The sequence below is a fragment of the Rana temporaria genome, chromosome 2 (assembly GCF_905171775.1).
Source record: "Rana temporaria chromosome 2, aRanTem1.1, whole genome shotgun sequence".
Lineage (NCBI taxonomy): Eukaryota > Metazoa > Chordata > Amphibia > Anura > Ranidae > Rana > Rana temporaria.
Genome location: NC_053490.1, coordinates 94,068,673 through 94,091,183, shown reverse-complemented (window position 1 = coordinate 94,091,183; position 22,511 = coordinate 94,068,673). Strand labels below are relative to the sequence as shown.

The following is a 22,511-nucleotide window of genomic DNA, read 5'->3' as shown; positions in this document are numbered from 1 at the left end:
TCTATCTCCTGTGTTCCTCCTACCTTCCTAGGTAGTTTTTCCTGCCAAGCTCTACATCACTACTGTGTCTTATAGGGCTCCACAGGAAATTACACTCCTGAAAAATTTCTAGCAGATGTTTCCTCTTAATCTATTTTTGTTGAGGTACAGTTGTTTTAGTTTACTGTGTATTTCTGGTGGTCCGGCAAATCTTATTACTATATTACAATATTTTATATGTAAAGATGATTTTAATACAGATTTGTGTAAACATTACCTGAGTGTAATTTACAAAACTTCATATAGTATTTATTTACATTTGCTGTGCAGCAAACGTCCAGCCTACTGTGTGGATTGTTGGCTAAAGGTATTTTGCAGTGTCAGTAGCCGGTTGTGAATAAAGGTGCGCAAGGCATGCTCTAAATTTAACCAAAGTACCTTGCTACTTGGACAGGCTGCATCGTCTGCGCACAGCAGATTGGTTGTTTCAGTGGACAGTGCTGTAATGAACAGGTACACTGTTCTTTTTTTTTTTTTTTTATGAAGAATCCTAGGCTGACCTGTCTTTTACATTTTACATTACATTTTATAATCTTATATTTTGTTTTTACACAAATATTTTGTTATATCTGTACTGTAACCCATCATTGCTCTGAATTTCAGGGATTGAAGAGGAAGGCAGTTTTGGGTGACAGCCCTCTTCCTGAAAGCTCAGTGTGTGCGTTTCCTCTCAAATGTTCCTATGGTGTCAATGCCTGGAAGCATTGGGTTAAAACATCTCCTCAAGAAGAGTTTGTTGAAAGTAGGTTTAGCGTCTATTCTGTTGTATAATTTTTCTTCTAGTTTTGGGGACGCGTTCTTTTATTAAATATAACGCTTTTGTTTTCAGCAGTGAGATTAAAAGAAAATCTTCTGGAGCATACAGCGAGTGAGCTCAGCCATGGACTTTCACGGTTTGTGAAGGAGGTGCGAAGGTCGAATGGGGACAGCTATTCACCTGATAGCATCTATTATTTGTGTTTGGGTATTCAAGAGGTCAGTGCCATCATTTAGAATTTTTTTAAGCTCGTTTTGTAAAACAAATTGAATTTTAATGTAAAATTTTACCTGTGCGGTTTGATTTGTATTGACCCCGTGACCACAACTAGGGTGTTTTTAACCTCCTCACCTCCTAATATGTATCTAGTATATCCTTGTCAGAACAGGTTAAAACAAGCTCACTGCTGTTCCCTCTACCCACCAATCTCTTCTTGATGATCTAGAGCAGAGGGCAGGGAGACATTGGGTGTCTAGCCCTATGCTATCAGGTTTGTTAGCCCCTTGTGATGGCAGTAAAGTTAAATAAATAAGATTTTTTTTCTCTTATCGTCCATGGACGGACACAGCTCCTTAAATCTTGACAAGTGGGTTATGTTCCCTGTTTACAGGAGAGGACTAGGCAGAAACATGTTAAATAGTTAAATACATGTTACATTAACAGAGTTGAACAGCCCCGCCCAGGGGGCGGTCCCTCCAGACATAACCCTCCTCACTGCAGCTTGCAGCCTCAGTTTCGTTCTGCCTAGCAAAGGAGAAGGACGTATGGCTCCCTTTGGGCCCAGCGCCCTGAGGAGAAATTTTATTTTATTTTACTTTACTTTTTCTTGAAGAATCTTCTTTCAACTGTTGGCTGAGAGACAGGCTGGATATTATAGATCCTTGTAGTCTACTCAGTCCGACCAGCAAGCGTGGGCACACCTTTGCAAAGAGGCTTGGTCTGCCACGCCATACCTCATGACTCCTGAGGTGGCCGGTGAGCTTTGCTCCGAGGTCCACATATGACTGAGCTGTGGTGTTGCCTCAATCACAGTGGACCGGGCCGACAGCTACCTCCATTGCGGTTGTAGGTCTGTCAGGAATGCGTCAGCGAGTCCTCGCTCGGACGGGTAAGTACAGTCCCTCCTGCTTCGGTGGGTTGGTACAGCTGGGCATTCCTGGGGTTCGGGGGTCCCTTCCCCTTACTTCCCTGCTCCTTTCCCTTGCTGCATTGCTAACATTGCCGCTGTCAGGGGGGAGGGGGCCTTCCTGAGGGGACTGTGTTATCTGGCCTGTGTGTGTTTGTATTGGGCCTGTGATGAGCACAGATGTTTATGATTATACTTCAGCAGACGCTGACTGATTGGTGACACCTGTAATGGTTTTGCTTTTTATGCTGTATCTGTGACTTGTCCTTAAATAAAACAGCCCTATGAGGCTTTTCCTGTTTAAACACAGGTCCCTGCAAAAGTTACCTCACGGTTCTTTTCCTCACAGGCAGCGCTGTGCAGTCTCCTCCTGAGGGAGTCCCCTGGTTACCCCTGGTCAGCGCAGCAAGTGGGTGAGAGGCCCTGAATAGGGCTCTAGGAGCTTTTGTCTATTTGTATGGACAGGTGTGCATATTATAATACACACTATATGTAAATATTGGAGTCAGTATCTGGGTCCTTCCCCACATGCTGGTGGTGGCAGCAGGTGTTGGCACCTGTGATTCCCACAGAGTTTTTATTGTTAGTCCTGGACACAGTTTGTGCCAGGGTGGGGGTGGACTGCGGGCGGGCGGTAAAAGAGTGCCCCCTTCCCCCGTTATCCCCTGGGGAATGCTCTGTTATGGAGCCATGGACTAGGTACCTAGTTAAAAAAAAAAAAAAAAAAAAAAAAAGGCAGAATAAGGCATTTATGGGTGCGCTTTTTACTGCTGCAAGGGACTCTCCTAAGCTGCATAGTGCAGCTGGGTTTCCGCTGAGGGCTCGGTCTTTTTTGGATCACACAAATCAGACCGCTGTGTAGGTTTTTCCTTCTGTGCCCTTCTTTGATAATTTCTGAGATGCGGAATGAGAAAAGCCACTGAGGGCTTTTGTAGTCCCTCACCGCCGGGCGGGAACCCCTACTTGTATGGATCTGACTGATAGAAGATCCGAAGTACTGACCCGTTCCATGTTTACCATGCTGGGGTCTGGCTTGCGGCCTATTGTGGCCACTACACTGGGGTCTCAGTGGTCGCTGGCGCTATTTTTTGGGAGATTTTTCAATTACATTGAAAACTCCCATTGGCGCCCATTTTGTCGTAGCCACGCTATGGCGCAGCTTACATTGTGCTGGCCTTTTTCCTGTGGCCGCGTTCTGAACGCTCGGCGGCCATCTTGGAGTAGTCCTGACCCCTAGTGCTGTATACAACTCACAGAGTGAGCATTTTGCACCAGACAGTGGAGGAGCACCGACTCTCTCCTGAGGTTATTAGCCTAGCGGACCAGCTGGTCCAGGGCCTCATCTCATATAGGTCTGTGATGCTTCATTGAATGCTGCGCCCTTGTTATCCAGGGCGTCTGTTCAGAATGGTTTTATGCACACGGTGGTGTAGTGCTTAACTCCATTACTTGGCAGCAAAAGAGTCATTGGTTCGAATCTGCACACTGACGCCAATCTGCCTGGAGCTTGCATTGTCGCTCCCTGTGTCTGTGTGGGTTTCCTCCGGGTACTCCGGTTTCCTCCAAAGACATGTGTGCATACACCTACATAATATACATACACACTATGTGTGTGTATTATTTAGGGGCAACCCTCCCAGGCCGTCAAAGGCCCAGCTGGGGGACTAATCTGTCCCTGGGTGCATAAGCCGATCACGCCGGCACCCAAATCCTGCCAATGTATATAGCCTTCCCTCCCTGTCTCTAGGTGGGAGGGGCGGCTTGCAGGTTCACAATTCAGTGAAACCTCCCTGCTCTCCGACTAGTGGGTCTGCGAGGTGGTCTCTTCGGAGTACTAGATAGGGTTTCCTCCTATCCACAGAACAAAGTTCTGTCCTTGTGTCTTCCCCTCCCGGCACGTCGGTCTGCCTTGGGCAGTGTGGGATTTGCTAAGCTGCAAGGTAATTTTACCTTTCCTGCAGGACGAGAGTTTTGGGGTTTTCTATGGGCCTCAGGCCCTAAATACCTTTGTGAACGTCGGGTAGTTCCGCATGGAATCCATTTGTTCGGTGGTAGCTGCGCTTCATCCGGGGGATGTCCTGACGTCCTCGGACATCAGGGACGCATACATGCATGTCCCGTTTTGCACATGTCACAGTGTTTTTTTCTGTGCTTCGTGATGAGAGAAGGGTCTCTGTCAGCCTGTGGCCCTCCCTTTTGATCTGGCGTCAGCACCATGGGTTTTCAGCTAGGAGCTCGCACTTATTTGAATTTTGTTGGGACAGCGAGGCTTTGCCTCATTGGCTACTTTGACGACTTTCTTCTGAGAGCAGCTTCTGTCTCCGACCTAGTGGATGGGTTATTCCCATTCAGACCCTCCGAAGATTCGGGTGGATGTTAAACGTTTAGGCCAGAAAGTGTAGCTCAGTGGCAGCAAGCCTGCCCTACATGTGTGCGACCCAGGGTTCAAATTATGGGCATGCTAGGTTCCGACTCAGCGTAGGAGTATCTAGTGTTGATCCAGACTCCTCAGTGGCAAAGGTCCTTCTTCCCCTGGAGAAATTGCAGACTCTTCAGTCTGCGGAGAAGGTATTGGCATCACGCAATCGGTCTTCTCTCCGGGCGCCTGCTGGTTCAGGGTCTGTGGGTAGCCTCCTTCAAGGTGGTACTGTATGCCCAGTTCCACACCCTGGTTTTCCAGTGGAACTACTGTCCAGGTGGTAAAAATCTCTTGTCTCTGAAATCATTAGATTCCTGTGCGCCACCTAGTCAGAGTCTCTCTGAGTTGGTGACAGAGATTCCCGACTCTTCGGTCCGGGAAGTTGTTCCTTCCTTCCAGTGGTCGGTGTTTACGACGAATGCCAGCTCACGGGTTGTGAGCTGGGGGGTCCAGTCGGCCCTGAGTCGCTGGACTTGCGTGGACCTATGACCACACCTCCTTGAATGTGTCTGGTCTCGGTAGCTACCCAGGGTCGGGCCTGGCTAGTGCCTGGTGGAAGACCGCCTGGGAATACCAGGTGCTGTCTACTGTTCATTGTCCTACTATTTTAGGCGATCAGGCTATGCTTCTCCTTGTGGTCGACCAATCTGGTTTCAGCCGGACAACGCCACGGCCGTGGCTTCAGTCTACCATCAGGTATGCCGGCAGGCAGACTACTGGAGTCGCCAGATGCTGGACCAGGGCGACTGGTCTTTGTGCTTGGGGTGTTTCGGCTCCCTTGCAGGAGGTGAGCCTCACATGGCATGGATCTCCTGGCAGCTTGTCTCCGCCGCAAGGGTGTCAGTTAGTGGCCAGGTCTAGTGATCTTGTACAGACGCGTCAGTCGCGCTGGTGGCCCTGTGTTGTCTGTATCGGTGATTTTTTGCCATTCCTCCATGGTAGTTGCTTCCTCGGCCGCTCCACAGAGTGGATGCTGAGGAGATCCCGATGATTCTAATCGCTCCAGATTAATCTCGGCGTCCTTGGTACGCTGATATCGGGCGCCTGGTAGCGGAGGCACCCTGGCGATTGCCAGGGCAGGAGGTTCCTGTCTCAAGGTCCCATACTTCCTCCTGTTGTACAGTCACTGACTTGCTTAACATGGTTATTGGAAGCCAGACTTTAGGTGACCAGGGTCTGTCTGACTCGGTCATCTCAACAGGGCACCGTAGTCTTCTTCCGGAGGATCTACCGTCGCACCTCTCTTGGTGCGAAGGGATGGAGTGACGTCCACGGGCGTACTTTCAATGTCCAGGGTCCTGCTGTTTTTAAAGCTTGGATTGGATCTAAAAATTGCTTAAAGCACCGTTTGGGGGCAGATTTCAGCCTTGGCTGTGTTCTTTTAGTGGCCTTTTTGCGGCCCGTTCCCTGGTGGGTCCCCTTTTTTTTTTTGTGTGCAAGGGGTTTGTCATATACTTTCCCCTCTTGGCCCATCTCTTCCCCCATGAGTTTTGACTCTGGTGCTCTCGGTTCTTCAGGAACCTTCCTTTTGGAAACATCAGAGATTTTCTCTTGACACTATCTCAGAAGGTGGCCCCTTTAGTGGCCTTTACCTCTGTTAGAGGGGTTTCTGAGTTGGCGGTCTTGTCTTGCAAGCCGCCATGCTTGATCCCCCATAAGGATTAGGTGATGGTGCGCCCGCGACCTTCCCTTCTTCCGAAGGAGGTTTCGGCCTTTCATACTTTAGGCGTGGTACGCGCTTTGCGGGTATACCAGCCTACTACGGCTCCATTTCGGAGCTTCTGACTCTCTTTTGTGTCGGTGTCTGGTCCACAAAAGGGCCTGGCGGTCTCGTCGACCACCATTTCTCGGTGGATCGGGCAGGCCGTCATACAGGCCTATGCTCCTAAGGGCGGGCCCCCCTTTCCGGTCACGGCACTTTCGACCAGGGCAATTGGTGCTTCCTGGGTTTTTTTTTTTCCCGACATCATGCGTCGGTCTCACAGGTGTGCGAGGCGGCGATTTGCTCGTCCGTTCACGCTTTTTCCAGAATTTACATGGTTGCTGTGAGTGCATCTTATGATGTTTTTTTCAGCCGCTAGTTTTTGCCGGCGGCTGTTTAAAGTTGCACCTCCTCCGTTGAGGAGCTCTGCTTGTTTTGGGGTGAAGTTAAAATTGTTTTTACTGATATATTTCCCACCCCTCGTTTTTTGACACTGCTTGGGGACGTCCCACTTGTCAAGATTTAAGGAGCTGTGTCCGTCCATGGACGATAAGAGAAAATAGGATTTTTTGTACTCACCGTAAAATCCTTTTCTCTGAAGTCCATGGACGGACACAGCTCCCACCCCTCCTTTTTAGGTTTGTACTGCTTGTTACGAACTGAGGCTGCAAGCTGCAGTGAGGAGGGTTATGTCTGGAGGGACCGCCCCCTGGGCGGGGCTGTTCAACTCTGTTAATGTAACATGTATTTAACTATTTAACATGTTTCTGCCTAGTCCTCTCCTGTAAACAGGGAACATAACCCACTTGTCAAGATTTAAGGAGCTGTGTCCGTCCATGGACTTCAGAGAAAAGGATTTTACGGTGAGTACAAAAAATCCTATTTTTTTCAATTCCTACTTATAACATAATGAGGGGGAAAAAAATTAGTAGCACCCCTTTCCCCCCATGCACACATACAAAAGCAGATGCACACAAGCATATAAACGCTTGTTCCACACATTCTATTTTGCTGTGCACACTGTTGTGAGCGCAATAATTCCAGGTCCTTTTTATGGTGAACTCTAAACGAATCTATTGATGGTTTTGAGTACCGTCATTTTTAACCATTTCACGGGTGCATGCAGTTTTGAGGTCTGACATTGTCTCTCTCTGTGCGGCCCTACTTCATCTTTTATTTTGTACAAAATATTTGTGGATTAAATTGTGTTTGTACCAAAATCCATTTATGTGTATTTTTTCCCCCTGAAACTTTAGATTTACTAAACGGTTGCACAAATATAACATGGAGTACTGCAACTGCCACCATTTTATCCCATAGGGCTTACTATTTCAGAAAATGACCTAATACTCCTTCATTTTTTACTTCACCTCTGCCTCTGCACACTATACAATCTTTTCTTGATCTTCCATTAACTATGTAAAGCAAGCCCCTGTCTGGATACAAATGTAATGGGTTGTTTAGGTTGTATAATACACAGCTTTAGTAAATTTAAAGGGGATTATACAATTGTGTGTATGGCCATCCTAAGAAATGTAGTGTTTGTACCAGTGAGGAGGTGTCTTCTAGGATGGAATAGAGAAGTTTGAATGCACTGTAACAGGCAGACCGCTGATGGATCTTATTTTTTAAATGAAATTTTTAGGTCTACAAGTAGCCAATCAAGACAAATTACCATTCTTAGAAAGTGTTCTAACTTGTCGTCTTGCTATTTTCCATCTTTATGCTTTTCTTTTGCATTGGAGAAACTTTGACACATCTATACGTTCCCGAAAGGCACATTTTTACTTGGCCATGTTTTTATTTCTCAGGGAATATTCAGAAATCCCTCAAATGCTTAGCTATTTGTGTTGTTGGATGTCTAGGTCCCACAATGTCTTCACAGTGCACAAGTGATGTCATTACTTTGTGATAGTTGTAGCAACAATTTGTCTCCCTTACCTACAGAGATTGGCTATATTATTAGCTGCACTATATGCTTCTGTCAAAAGACTGACATAGCACTACAAATGTGATAGACATTTAATGTTCTCTCTTTTTAAAAAGCATTCTGTCAAGACATTGGGCTTAAAGGGGTTGTAAACACTGAAGGTTTTTCACCTTAACGCATTCTATGCATTAAGGTGAAAAACCTTCTGTAGTGCAGCTCCCCCAGAGTCCCCCTTTTACTTGCATGAACCCGATCGCTCCATCCATGGGGACGAGCACAGCAGCTCCAGCCACTGTCTTGGGTCCTCATTGGATCGATTGATAGCAGCGCAACCATTGGCTTCCACTGCTGTCAATCAAATCCAGAGGTGGGGCAGATTCTTGCGGTCTGTGTCAATGGACCCAGCAGCAGCACTCGGGAGTGCGCGCACATGTGTCCCCGTGGAATGCAGGTCTCTGAGGGGGCAATCGATGCGGGAAGGAGCCAGGAGCGCCACTGGGGGACCCCAGAAAAGAGGGATCAGGGCCACTCTGTGCAAAACCCTTGCACAAAAGAGGGGAAAAAAAAAAACCTTTACAACCCCTTTGAAGCGGGGGTTCACCCTAAAAACGATTTTCTAACATTACACTGAGCTCGACATTGACAGAATGCCGTTTGTTTTTGTTTTTTTGCTGTATATACCTCGTATAGCTATTTTCTTACCCGGCTTCCGGGTAGTGAATCCCGCGGGAGTGGGCATTCCTATGCAGCAGTTAGTGATTGACTTGATGACAAAAACTACCCCCCCCGTCGCATAAGGAGTGTTAAGAGTTGCCGAACGTCAAGTCGGCGCTATACGGCGCCTGCGCACCGACGTTCGGCTTCTTTCGGCAACTCGTGACGCTCCTTATGCGACGGGGGGGGGAGGGGGTTGTTTTTGTCATCACGTCAATCACTAACTGCTGCATAGGAACGCCCACTCTCGCGGGATTCACTACCCGGAAGCCGGGTAAGAAAATAGCTGTACAAGGTATGTACAGCAAAAAAAAAAAAAAATCGTCATACTGTCAATGTGGAGAGTGAGCTCAATGTAATGTTAGAAAATTGTTTTTAGGTTGAACCCCCGCTTTAATGTCTGATGATTTGTGCGTATTGTGTTGGCAGATCTGAGGAAGTGCATGATGCAGCTCTCAACAGTATTTTGCAACTTTGTTGCTTTTTTTTACATAACTTTTCACAATTTGTGTGTGAAAAACTAGGGATCGACCAATATAATTTTTTCGGTGCCGATACGATACCGTTATTTCGGCAACCTCTCAGGCCGATAGCCAATATTGTCTGCCCAAATTCTGTACATTAAAAAAACATTATTTTTTTTTTGTTTTTTTTTATCCCTGTCATTACTGTCACAAGGATTGTAAACATCCCTTGTGACGTTAAAAGGCATTGACAGGTACTCTTTATGGGAGAGATCTGGGAATCTATAATACCCCCAAAACCAGTTTAAAAATCCACCCCTAAGTGGTCCCCTTTGCAAGTCAGAGTATGTTCCCAATATGGGGTGCTTGCGGAGGGAGACGACACCCTTCACCCTTCTTACAATCAGTAATTGAATGCGATTACAGTGAATTAACATACATCCTTGACATCCGAATTCAGTTGCTGTATACCGCTACTGTACTTTATTGAACTAAAAAAAAAATTCACCCCTAACATGTACAAATCTGCCCCTCACCGACATGAACACGCCTCGGCAGCACACGGCACAATCTGCCAGAAAAATTTCTTCCATCGGCGATTGTGTGCAGGCGCCGTCAAAACAGCTGATCGTAAAATCAGCTGTTGTGCTGTTCCGTGCGGTGCATGCGCAGTACATCCCGGGCACTTTTTGATAGCGGGCACTATCTGGCAGAACACCTGAAAGGTGCACTGCATTAAAACGTGCTGCCCTTGCAGTCTGCATTTGAGTGCCAATGTATTGTTAATTGCACCCCAATCACAGATTGCAAGTGAAGTGCGTTTGCGGGCACCAAATTGCATGGTACTGTAGTACCATGTGGTTTTGGTGCAGTGCGTTCTTGCACAGTCTGTTGCACTACTGTGCAGTTTGGTTTATTTTGCAGCCCATTCACACTGGAACCCATGCATTCCTGTGAAATCCTGTGAGAACCAGTCCTAAATGAATATAGAAATCCTAACTACCTGTCCAGTGGGAACATATGGCTTCTTTTTCACACACAAAGGCCCGGATTCACGTAGAAGCGTACATTTGTGCAGGCGTAGCGCATCTCATATGCACTACGCCGACGTAATGGAGAGGCAAGAACAGTATTCACAAAGCACTTGCTCCCTACGTTGCGCCGGCGTAGAGTAAATTGGTCGGCGTAAGCCCGCCTAATTCAAAGTAGGAAGGAAGTGGGCGTGATCCATTTAAATGAAGCGTGACCCCATGCAAATGAAGGGCGCGCATGCTCAGAATCACGTCGAATATACTCCCTAAGATACGACGGCTCAATGCCTACGACGTGAACGTAACCTACGCCTAGCCCCATTCACGTACGACTTGCGTAACCAACGTAAAATACGACGGCTGTTCCGTCGTCCATACCTTTGCATGGGATGCGCCTCCTATAGGTGGAATAACTTAACGCCGGACGTACGCCTTACGTAAACGGCGTATACAACTGCGACGGGCGCAAGTACGTTCGTGAATCGGCGTATCTCAGTCATTTGCATATTCGACACGTAAATCAATGGAAGCGCCCCTTGCGGCCAGCGTAAATATGCGCCCAGGCTCCGACGGCGTAGGGAACTTACGTCGGTCGGATGAAGCCACATTTCAGGCGTATCTAGCATTAAGAATCGGGCGCATAGATACGACGGCGCATCTGTGCACTTACGCGGTGTATATAAAGATACGTCTGCGTAAGTGCTTTAAGAATCCAGGCCATTGAATTTAAAAACAAAAATAAATACATAAGTAACTTAGCCCTATTAGGTGCAAGAAGTGGGTATGGCATATTAGTGCAAAATGTATACCCAACTACAAGCTGGCTGCTACAGAGAGCACAGTATTTCCAGGTGCTGTGGGGATAAAAGCAGCAGCTGCAACAGTGGTATCCACACCCACTCCCATCTCCTTGCCCAAGGTGAATACAAGGTGTTCTGTGAATGGAGAACGGAAGCGATGGGCTTGCAACATGATCTCCCTTTATTCACAGAACACATTGTATCCTTTCAATAAAGAAAAAGACCAGTTGTGAAGGGACATGGATGCCACTGTCGCAGCTGCTGCATTTATCCCACAGCACCTGAAAATGCAGCCCTCTTTGTAGTAGCCAGCTTTTAGTTGGGTATGAATTTTGCATTAAGCAGCAGCCATACACACCTCTTGTACTTATAGGGCTAAGTTGTACTTGTGCATAACACATTTTCACAGGAAACTACTGATTACATTTCCAGTAAGAACATTATGGCTTTGGCTTCCTTCCTTTTTTTTTTTTTTTTTATGAAATATTGTTATATTTTTGCAGAAATTGGGGCTCATATGTGGTGCAGAATTTGGATCTGATCTGAGGGGTGAAGGTGCAGAAATTGGACCTGATCTTAGGTGCAAAGGTGTATTCATTGGGGCTTATTTGAATTCTGATTGTGCAGAAATTGGGCCGAATTTAAAGTATGGAGGTGCAGAAATTGGGCCTGATCTGAGGTATGAGGATGCATGCACTTGGGCTAATTTTACATCTGAATGTGCAGAAATTGTGTCTAATCTGGGCTGGCGAAGGTGCAGAAATTTGGCCTTATCTGAGGTGTGAAGGAGCATGCACTGGGGCTCAAAGGAAATCTGAATGTTCAGAAATTTGGTGTGATCTGAGATGTGAATGTGCCTTCATTGGGGCTCACATTTGAGATCTGAGGGTGTGGAAACTTGTCCAGATCTGAGGTGTGGAGGTGAACTAATTGGGGCTGACCTGAAGTGTGGAGGTGCAGGAATTGGGACTTGCAAAAGATCTCAAGGTGCATCATGTGGGCTTATCTGAGGTGTGAAGATGAAGGATCTGGGCCTGATCTGAAGTGTGACGGTGCATAAACTAGGGCTCATAGCAGTGTTGAAGGTGCAAAAATTTGGACTGATGTGAAAGTGCAGAAATTGTACCTGATCTGAGATCATGAGATCTGAAGGTGCAGAATTTAGGGCTCATATGAGATCTGAACATACAGATATTGGAAATGATCTTAAAGGGGTTGTAAACCCTCATGTTTTTTTCACCTTAATGCATCCTATGCATTAAGGTGAAAAAACACATGGCAGTGACCACCCCCCACGCTGTTCCTCTGCCCAGGATTCTCGTCTCTTGATTGGATAGATTGATGGCAGCCATTGGCTCCCGCTGCCGTCAATCAAATCCAATGTCGGGGTCGAGTCCTACATTCGGTGTCTTCTCCTAGGGGGTTATACAATGCGGGGAGGAGCCGCTGAGGGACCCCAGAAGACTGTGTTTGGGGCCACTCGTGAAAAATTAACTGCACGATGGAGGTAAGTTTTACATGTTAAAGAAAAAAAATTGAAGCTTTCTAATCACTTTAAGATGTGAAGCCCATTTAAGATCTGAAGGTGTAGAAATTGAGCCTGATCTGTGGAGTGCAGGTACAGAAATTGGGGCTCATATGAAATCTGAAGGTGCAGAAATTAGACCTTGTCTTTGGTGTGAAGGTGTGTTCATAGGGGCTCATTTGAGATCTAAATGTATAGAAATTGGGTCTGATCTGATTTGAGATCTAAAGGTGCAGAAATTGGGCCTTATCGGAGGTGTGAAGGAACATGCATTGGGGCTCAAATGAGATCTGAAGGTGCAGGAAATGGGCGTGAGCTGGGGTGTGAATGTACATACATTGGGGCTCATTTGATATCTGAAGATGCAGACACTTGGCCTGATCTGAGATGTGAAGGTAAAGGGATTGAGGCTAATTTGGGATGTGAAGGTGCAGAAAACTGTGGCGCACATTAGATCTGAATGAAGGTGCAGAATTTGGGCTGATCCAAGGTGTGAAGGTGAAACAAAATGGTGAAGGCAGCTTTGGCAGTGTTGTATGCATTTGGATCTACTTGTATGTGTGAGCAAATAGTCTCACATATGAGAGGAATATTGAACCAATATTGCACTCTGATTACCATTTCCTTTACCATTTATCATTGAGCTAAATATTAATTTCTTATTACTATTTAAGTAGTTTACATCATTTACTTTGTAACAATTCCTTTCATGATTGAGAGTGTAAGAGCCGGTTCACACTACCATGACCTGGGGGGCGACTTGTGTCGCCCAACATGACAAATTGCATTGAAGTGGATGAGAGCCGTCTTAAATCGGAGCTCCACCCTAAAGTGGAACTCACGCTGATCGGAACCCTCTCCCCCTCCGGTGTCACATTTGACACCTTTCAGGGGGAGGGGGGTGCAGATACCTGTCTGAAGACAGGTATTTGCACCCAGTTTCGGGTAAACTGCGGTTAGAACGTCACCCCTTGTCCTCCCCCGTTGTGCTCTGGGAACACTCGGCTCCCAGAGCACAGCGGGAGCCAATCGGCGGCATGCGACGTAGGGAACCGGGTAGTGAAGCAGGAGCGCTTCACTTCCTGGTTCCCTCACTGAGGATGGCAGGGGGAGCAGCAGAGTGACGAGCGACCGCTCGTCCTCTGCTGCGGACGGTGCTGGACTCCAGGACAGGTAAGTGTCCTAATATTAAAAGTCAGCAGCTGCAGTATTTGTAGCTGCTGGCTTTTAATATTTTTTTTTTCGTGGCACATCCGCTTCAATGCACGCTACTGAAGTCGCTCCGACTTCAGAAAAGGTTCTTGTACTACTTCAAGCGACTTTTACCCATTGATTTCAATGGAAGTCGGATCCCCTGTTTTATATGAAGAAACTTTACAGGAAGAGAAACTAGTTTTCTCAGGCAAACCCCTCCCTCCCACAGAGCTGATTACTGTTTGATTGGCCACTGGCAAAGTCACCTGTCCTGGAAGTCGCCTCGCAAAGTCGTGCCCAGAGTCGTGTTGCCCCTGTGTGAACCGGCTCTGAAGTTGACATTTTTTTTTATATAACCGTCACTCTCCATTGAATTGAAAACATTTTTCAGCACACTATGCTCAAAAGTTTGCCTTCCCCTGTGATATAGCATAGCTTTGCCATGAGGGTGATTGTATGTGCATTTGGCTTCTGATTGGACCTTTTCTTTCTGTGGTGTTCCAGTGCAAATAGGGCCTTTACTTTTACCAAGCTGTGATTTAAACATTCCCTCTCCCCTCTTTAACTATGAAATGCCAGAGCCATATCTTTTTACTAAAATTAGCATTTTAGCAATTGTGGATTACATTTTAAAATCTTTCTAGCCAGGTCCAGAGAAAAGAACATTGTGGCAAAGCTGTAAGCAGTGTTTAGACATGCAGAGTATAAACTGTTACTGCTGATTAGTGCATATCACTTTGTACAATTTTCTATTCTGTACCAGCCTTAACCACTTCCCGACCGCCGCATGTACATGCACGTACAGGCACATTGGCGTACCTGTACGTCCCTGCCTAGTCGGGGGTCCGATCGGGGACCCCCCCCCCCCCCCCTACAGGCGGCGGTCGGGTTCCCTCAGGGAGCGATCCGGGACGACGGCGCGGCTATTTGTTTATAGCCGCTTCGTCGCGATCGCTCCCCGGAGCTGAAGAACGGGGAGAGCCGTATGTAAACAAGGCTTTCCCGTGCTTCACTATGGCGCTGCATCGATCAAGTGATCCCCTTTATAGGGGAGACTCGATCGATGACGTCATTCCTACAGCCACACCCCCCTACAGTTGTAAACACACACTAAGTGTACACTAAATCCTACAGCGCCACCTGTGGTTAACTCCCAAACTGCAACTGTCATTTTCACAGTAAAGAATGCAATTTAAATGCATTTTTTGCTGTGACAATGACAATGGTCCCAAAAATGTGTCAAAATTGTCCGAAGTGTCCGCCATAATGTCGCAGTCACGAAAAAAATCGCTGATCGCCGCCATTGGTAGTAAAAAAAAATAATTAATAAAAATGCAATAAAACTATCCCCTATTTTGTAAACGCTATAAATTTTGCGCAAACCAATCGATAAACGCTTATTGCGTTCTTTTTTAACCAAAAATAGGTAGAAGAATACGTATCGGCCTAAACTGAGGGAAAAAAAAATGTTATATATGTTTTTGGGGGATATTTATTATTGCAAAAAGTAAAAAATATTGCATTTTTTTCAAAATTGTCGCTCTATTTTTGTTTATAGCGCAAAAAAATAAAAACCGCCGAGGTGATCAAATACCACCAAAAGAAAGCTCTATTTGTGGGGGGAAAAAAGGACGCCAATTTTGATTGGGAGCCACGTCGCACGACCGCGCAATTGTCTGTTAAAGCGACGCAGTCCCAAACTGTAAAAACACCTTGGGTCTTTAGACAGCATATTGGTCCGGGGCTTAAGTGGTTAAACCTTGTGTGCTGGGATTAGGTGGAAGGCAGAGATGTTCTCTTCTGCACAAGTTATGCTACTTTCTAAGTGACTAGCCAACAAGTATGCAATCGGAGGTGATTTTATCTGCTGCATGATTGTTCTGGGGTAATGACTCAAACTACCCAAAGATAGTCAAGTAACTATGATTTCCAGAATGAGGTCCGTTGTGGCTAGAATATTCTCTCAATACAGATTTTCTGAGTCGTCACAATCACAGCACCTGATTTTGCTTTAAAATGTTTTGTGGTTTTATTGAATGCTTAATTATTTTTCATTTTTTATAGTTCATGTCTAGGAGCAGAAGAACAGATAATATATTTATTGATCAAGAGTATCGGGAGTTTGAAGAAGAATTTAATATTATCCTTAGGAGCTGGCAGCCTAGTATTCTTCCTGATGGTATGTGATTTTGGCATGTAACAGTGCTGTCATGCTTTTATTATTTATTTTTTATTTGTTTTTTTTGTTACAGCCATATCATCATTCTTTATAATAATTACACATACAGTGCCTTGACAAAGTGTTCATACCCCTTGATATTCAACTTTTTGTCATGTTACAACCAAAAATGTAATTCTATTTTATTGGGATTTCATGTAATAGACCAACACAAAGTGGCACATAATTGTGAAGTGGAAGGAAAATGATAAATAGGTTTCAATTTTTTTTTTTACAAATTAATATCTGAAAAGTGTGGCGGGCATTTGTATTCAGCCCCCTTTACTCACCTAATTGGTAAATGGAGTCCATCTGTGTGTAATTTAATCTCAGTATAAATACAGCTGTTCTGTGAAGCCCTCAGAGGTTTGTTAGTGAACAAACAGCATCATAAAGACCAAGGAATACACCAGACAGGTCACGGATAAAATTGTGGAGAAGTTTAAATCAGGGTTAGGTTATAAAAAAAATATCTCAAGCTTTGAGCATCACCACTTTGTGTTGGTCTATCACATAAAATCCCAATAAAATACATTTACGTTTTTTGGTTGTTGCATGACAAAATGTGGAAAATGTCAAGTGTTATGAATACTTTTTCAAGGCACTATACATGCATGCTTGTATGGGCCTAGTGTGCATTTTTATGCACTGAGCCAGCCTTATCCAAGGGGAACAGTTGTGATGAGCCTTTGAAAAGAAGGTGAGAGCTGGAAATATACTGTATTTATTGGCGTATAACACTCACTTTTTTTACCCTGAAAATAGAGGGTAAACTGTACCTGCGTGTTATACGCAGGGGGCTGTGGAAAGTTTTTTTCCTGAGACTTCCCTCTTAAAGTCAGGGTGCGTGTTATACGCCGATAAATACGGTAAATCTTCCACTAGGATCAGTTGACTATTCCATTTTTGCAGATTGAGAGTGGTCACTCATTTGTTTTCCCCACAGATCATCCTGCTGGCGTTTTAGATATTGTGACCCATAAAAGCACTGACTTTAGTGCCAGATTAACCAGAGATTTATAAAGTACTAACAATTCTACTCCATTTAAGCAGTTAAAATATTTAATGGAAAGTGTTTTATATACGTTCCATATTTTAATAAAAAAAGGAACCTGTGGATCTCGCCAGAAATCACGTGAGTTCATAACTTCATGTAGTGAGCGGACAACATAATGCCTCTTACTGCACTTGCAGGAGCCCTGCCCAGGTCACAGCGATTAACTAGAAGGCACCTCCATACTTTATGAAAATTGGGAGTTGTTCTCTAATTCCAACATATTTTCTGTCCTGGAGTGACCGCCTATCTGTAGATACGAGACAGTATGGGAGTATGGTCGCCCAGACTAGGAAGTGTTTTACCGGTAGGATCAAAATAGCCTGAAAAAAAACCAATGCAGCCATCACTTCAAAGAGAGTGGTAAGGTGCAATATATTACTTTTGTATTCTTTGGGTTAGACACTTTTTAAACTAAATTCATAAATTTGTTCTGTTCATTTAATCAATAATTGCAGTATGTTTGCTGTAATTGAACCACACTTTACTACATTGTTTTTCCAGTATGTTTGCTGTAATTGAACCACACTTTACTACATTGTTTTTCAAAGCTTAATCCGTAAGGCCATAAAGCTGTACTGTAAAAAATGTTTTCTAAAGGCCTTAGAAGCAGGCACTTTAGTCAACAGGGTTACATTTACCATACTCCCTTTGATGCCTGTCACAAATTTGTGACCAGGGATAACAGATTTGTTCCGAAAGCAAACATTTTAGTCTCTACCAGAAACATAACGACATGGTAATGCATAGCCATACATCCCTGTCATAGTTAGTCAGGTTGAAAAAAGACACAAGTCCATCCAGTTCAACCACAATAAAAATAAACAAACAAAATAAAAAACATAGTACAATCTCATACATCCAACTCCATATCCACAGTTGATCCAGAGGAAGTCAAAAAACCCCAGCAGAGCATGATCCAATTTGCTACAGCAGGGGAAAAAAATTCCTTCCTGATACCCCAAGAGGCAATCGGATTTTCCCTGGATCAACTTTACCTACAAATATTAGTACTCAGTTATGTTATGTACATTTAGGAAAGTATCCCGGTCTTATTTAAAGCACTTTACTGAGCTGGCCAGAACCAGAGTCTGTTCCACATTTTCACAGCTCTTACTGTGAAGAAACCTTTCCGTATTTGGAGGTGAAATCTCTTTTCCTCTAGATGTAAAGAGTGCCCCCTTGTCCTCAGTGTTGACTGTAAAGTGAATAACTCAACACCAAGTTCACTATATGGACCTCAAGCTTGATAAAAAAGAATGTTTTCAAACTATATACCATAAGAATGTATAAACATGGGCGAGGATAACCTTATGCAGACTGGTGATGCTCATTCAGTTACTGGTTCATCTTCCAAATGGGTAGATGCCAGGTCTAGCCAGTGATCCCATATTTTATGGTAGTTAGCCGGGCAATTTCTTTGCATATAAATGACCTTTTTGTAGGGTTAAGATGAACAGCTCTCATCCATTCCCCAAGTGTTGGTGTGGGGGTCTGGAGTCAGTTTCTCGCTATTAGTAGTCTTGCAGTAAATAACATTTACTATAAAAAAAATAAAAAATATGTCATGTCTAGTCTCTTCCTGGTCTGGGAGACTTGCACTATTTTAAAGAAAGTCTTTTTATACTATAAAGCTTACTGCTTGTATGTCAGATGAAACCATCTCTTATGTAGAGTGTTCATGTGTGTTTTTTTGCCTTTTTAAGGTTCGATGTTCTCCAGAGTTGAAGAAGACTATTTGTGGCAAACAAACCAGCTTGGAACCCATTCCGCAGTGACTCTCCTATTCACCCTTTGCTACTTCAATACTAAGTATTTTAATCTGAGGACCATAGATCAGCACTTAAGACTTTCTTTTGGTACAATCTTAAAACAGTGGAAAGGAAGTCCCTTAACACAAGAAAGAAAAGCTTGCCTCCAGTACCAAGTGTCTTCATTATGTGACAGTGAAGGTGAGTGGCATTTGAAAATGACTGTATATGTGAGTACAGTACTTTATTACACACATTGCATTAAAAATCAATTTTTCTTTTAAAGATAAAGTTAGCTCTGGAAAAAGGAAACATGAGGATGACGAACCAGTATTTGAACAGATTGAAAACACAGCTGACCCATCTCGTTGTCCTGTGAAAATGTTTGAATACTATCTTTCTAAAAGGTAATGTAAAGGGGTAAACCTTTTTTAAATCATTAGAGTAGGGAAGGGGTAAGTGGTCGATTTGACAGACACATCTTGATTTAAAATTCACCCTTAGGGCAAAACTTATTTTTTCCTTTGTTTTTTAATAGAGGTGGAGAGGGATTAGAACACTTGTCAGGCTTTTATTGCTATCTCTTTCCCTATTGGGCTGTTGGGGAGATTCACCTTCTTTGTCCTGGTGACTATGACTATTAAGGATCAAAATGAAAGACCATCCCAAATTTTGAGCTGTCACCAGAATGGGAACAGAGGGGGAAGTTTCTATTGGCGACATTAGATCTGGTGATGGAAGATTTCCCCCACCTTTGAGGTATTTTCTCTTTCTTTTGTGTCTGTGAGACAGGACATGAGAGGAAATCTACTTAATGGTGCATAGATGGCAAAAAAAAAAAAAAAGAATGACAGGATAGTGGAAATTCTAGACTCTCTCCTGTTAGCCAACGTGTGATGGTTTTCCTAGTTCATTAGATGTAGCAGTTTTAACCCGGATTGCTTTCCGAAACGGAAAAAGAAAAAAAAAGTTGGTTTTGTACCCATTAGGCTTCAAGTCCAGCACCTACAAATCTGCTGAATATGATGAATGGATGAGGGTGCTGACCATACAGCATTCCATTTGACAAGAATTTTGGTTGCTTGTAAGAGGTTAAACATGGACATCTTGGGCAACCTGCACAGAAATATCAAGTTTCCTATCAGAAACTGAGATGTGTTTCCACTCTACCATATAAGATGATGCAATGCACTGGCTTTTTCAACCAATAAAGTGTTGTAGATTGCTTAGAGTGGGCCTGGCCGATTTGCATATGAATAAAGAGTAGATCATGATTATGATCTCAAGGGTGCACTAGAAGATAATAGAAGGTATTTGCAGCCATTTATCGGTTTCTTATGCCAACATTTGGCATTTTTTTTTTTGTTTTTTTTTTTATGTTTATTTTGGGGTCCAAAAAGTTCCTAAAGCCATTAGGAAATCTATACTAATGTCTGGAGCAGCACAGTGTCAAATGGTTAGTACTTCCGCTTAGCAGCACTAGGGTTGTCTGTTCAAATCCTAACCATGTCACTACCTGCCTGAAGTTTTGCATGTTCTCGCTGTACCTGCATTTCCTCCCACACTCCAAAGACACGCTGGTAGGTTAATTGGCTCCTGTCTAAATTGGCCCTAGTATGTACAAATGTGAGTTTAGGGACCTTTAGATTGTAAGCTTCTTGAGGGCAGGGACTGATGTGAATGTTCAATATGTATGTAAAGCACTGCTTAAATTGACAGCGCTATGCAAGTACCTGAAATAAATAACACACCCATATGTACACTAGTGGCAGTTTTGGGATTAAGCTGGGTGGGATATGCACCCAAAACTGTTCAAATAATACAGAATTTTGTCAAGTGGAGCTGGGGGGGTCCATTGGAGGTTGTGCCCTATTTTGCTTTTCCAGGAAAATTAGGACTCTGCTTATGTTGCCATTGGTTCAGGGGTTATGGCTTATGTTCTGGTAATACAATGGATAGCTGGTCCTATCTTTTAGTGGTACCTGATCTCCAACTATTACAGGTTTTCTTTAAACTTATTTGGGCAGTGGGTGTGTTCTGGGTACTGCTATCGCAATGCAAATTGTAATCGGCTCCGTCATTGGAGTTACTGTAAAGCAGTTTGAAGAGCAGTTGTGATTAAGAAAAAACGGGGTGAAAACCACAGCAATATTATATGTGAAAGAACAGCTGCATTTTCTTTCTGAAGTTTCTCATGCGATGTGTCCAGTATACAGGCTTTTGCATCTGAGGTGCTTTGCTTTACCATACAGGTCCTGTGAATGCAAAAGCAGCTTGAAGCAACTCATTGAGCAGTTAAAAAGCAAATCAAAGCATCTGATGGCACACAGCATTTTGATTTTCTGAAGTGCATATATGCAAGCGCCAAATTTTCTAACCAATTCATTTGATGTCTTTCTATTGTAGCCCCTCAAATCTTGACCAGAGAATGGATTTATTTTACTTGCATCCAGAAAGCTCCTCTACTTCCGAATCCCTTCTGTGGTTCACATCCTCTTCCCTGAATCGAAACACTTTGGAAAACATGCTTATACGGGTTTTACTAGTCAAGGACATTTATGATAAAAGCAGTTATGAACTGGAAGACGACACAGACTAAAAATTGCAAGTCACTAAAGCAGTCCTGAAAAAGGAAATAAACAGCATTAGATAGCCAAGCTGCTAGAGTGAATAACTGAGAACTAAGAGTAAAAACATTTCATGTTTACTCCCCATGTATTTTATGAGTTTTGTAGCAGTGTACCCAATTTGGGTATTATAATGTAAATATCTGTGTGACATTTGCATTTTCCTTGTAGTGAGTTTTAGGAGACATAATAAACACACACAACTCGTTTTTTTTTTATTATTTATTTGAACTTAGGGATGTTTGTACCTTTTTACATGACCAGATCTGAATGAGAATGTGCCATGTATACTTGCTTCATCTCCATATTGCACAATTCTGCTATTGCAAAAGCTTTCTGTAAAAAATAAAAGAAGGTTTTACCCAGGTTCCTCAATTCAATAACTGTATTCGTAGCAGTACTGAGTTTTCCATAACACTGTTTTCATTTTTAAATTCTGATGTAAACTAATAGGGAATTGTTTTTATTTTTAGTTTGGTGGAAACCCCCCCTATTGGATTATGTAGACAACAAAATCCACACCTGTACCAAAAATTAGACTCTTGAAAAATGCTGTCAATATTTGTGTACTGTAACGTGAATGAATTGTGATTATTTTTATTTTCTTCCTCTTCTTTTTTTTTTTTTTTGTTTCACCCTCAAGCCCCACCCTTTCCATTCTGATTAAAACATTACCATGTATTTTTCTTTATTTGTGATTCTTATGCTTCCACCCAACAAATAAAACTTCTTAACTTGTCTGCTTAGCCTAAAAATTTAAGAAATCCAACTTTTTCTGGAAAGCACGTATAAGCTATTGGTTTATTTTGGTATTTTCTTCGAACGTTTTTTTTTTTTTTTTGTTTTTGTTTTTTGTTGAAGAAATATGTTTTTATTAATTAAAATGTCATTTTGCAAATCTTTTTCCAGTCATGGTTGATATGAGCATCTTATGTAAAATACGCACATCTATGTATATTTTATTTTACCTGTTTTAAGAACTGCTCCCAAAGCTGGGAATTATATTTTGGCAGATGGTCAAGACGTGATCTGTCAAGGTGTCATTATACTGTCACCTTAGAGCAAATTAGGAGTATGGGAGTTGCAATTTATGACTTGTATTTGAATGTATAGGCTCTCTGGCATCCTTAGGGCCTCTGTGGGTTTTTCTTTGTGTCGGA

General features: G+C 43.5%; 1 protein-coding gene across 1 annotated transcript in view; it reads left to right on the top strand.

Moving 5' to 3' along the window:
* ZMYM2 (zinc finger MYM-type containing 2) overlaps positions 1-22,097 on the top strand; it is a 144,646-nt gene extending 122,549 nt beyond the window's left edge. The window contains exons 18-23 of the mRNA XM_040339328.1: positions 643-781; positions 869-1,014; positions 15,766-15,880; positions 18,680-18,925; positions 19,011-19,131; positions 21,131-22,097. Coding sequence (XP_040195262.1) covers positions 643-781; positions 869-1,014; positions 15,766-15,880; positions 18,680-18,925; positions 19,011-19,131; positions 21,131-21,323 — 960 coding nt within the window. The 3' untranslated portion in view covers positions 21,324-22,097. The remainder of the gene's footprint in view (positions 1-642; positions 782-868; positions 1,015-15,765; positions 15,881-18,679; positions 18,926-19,010; positions 19,132-21,130) is intronic.
* Positions 22,098-22,511: the final 414 nt, after the last annotated feature.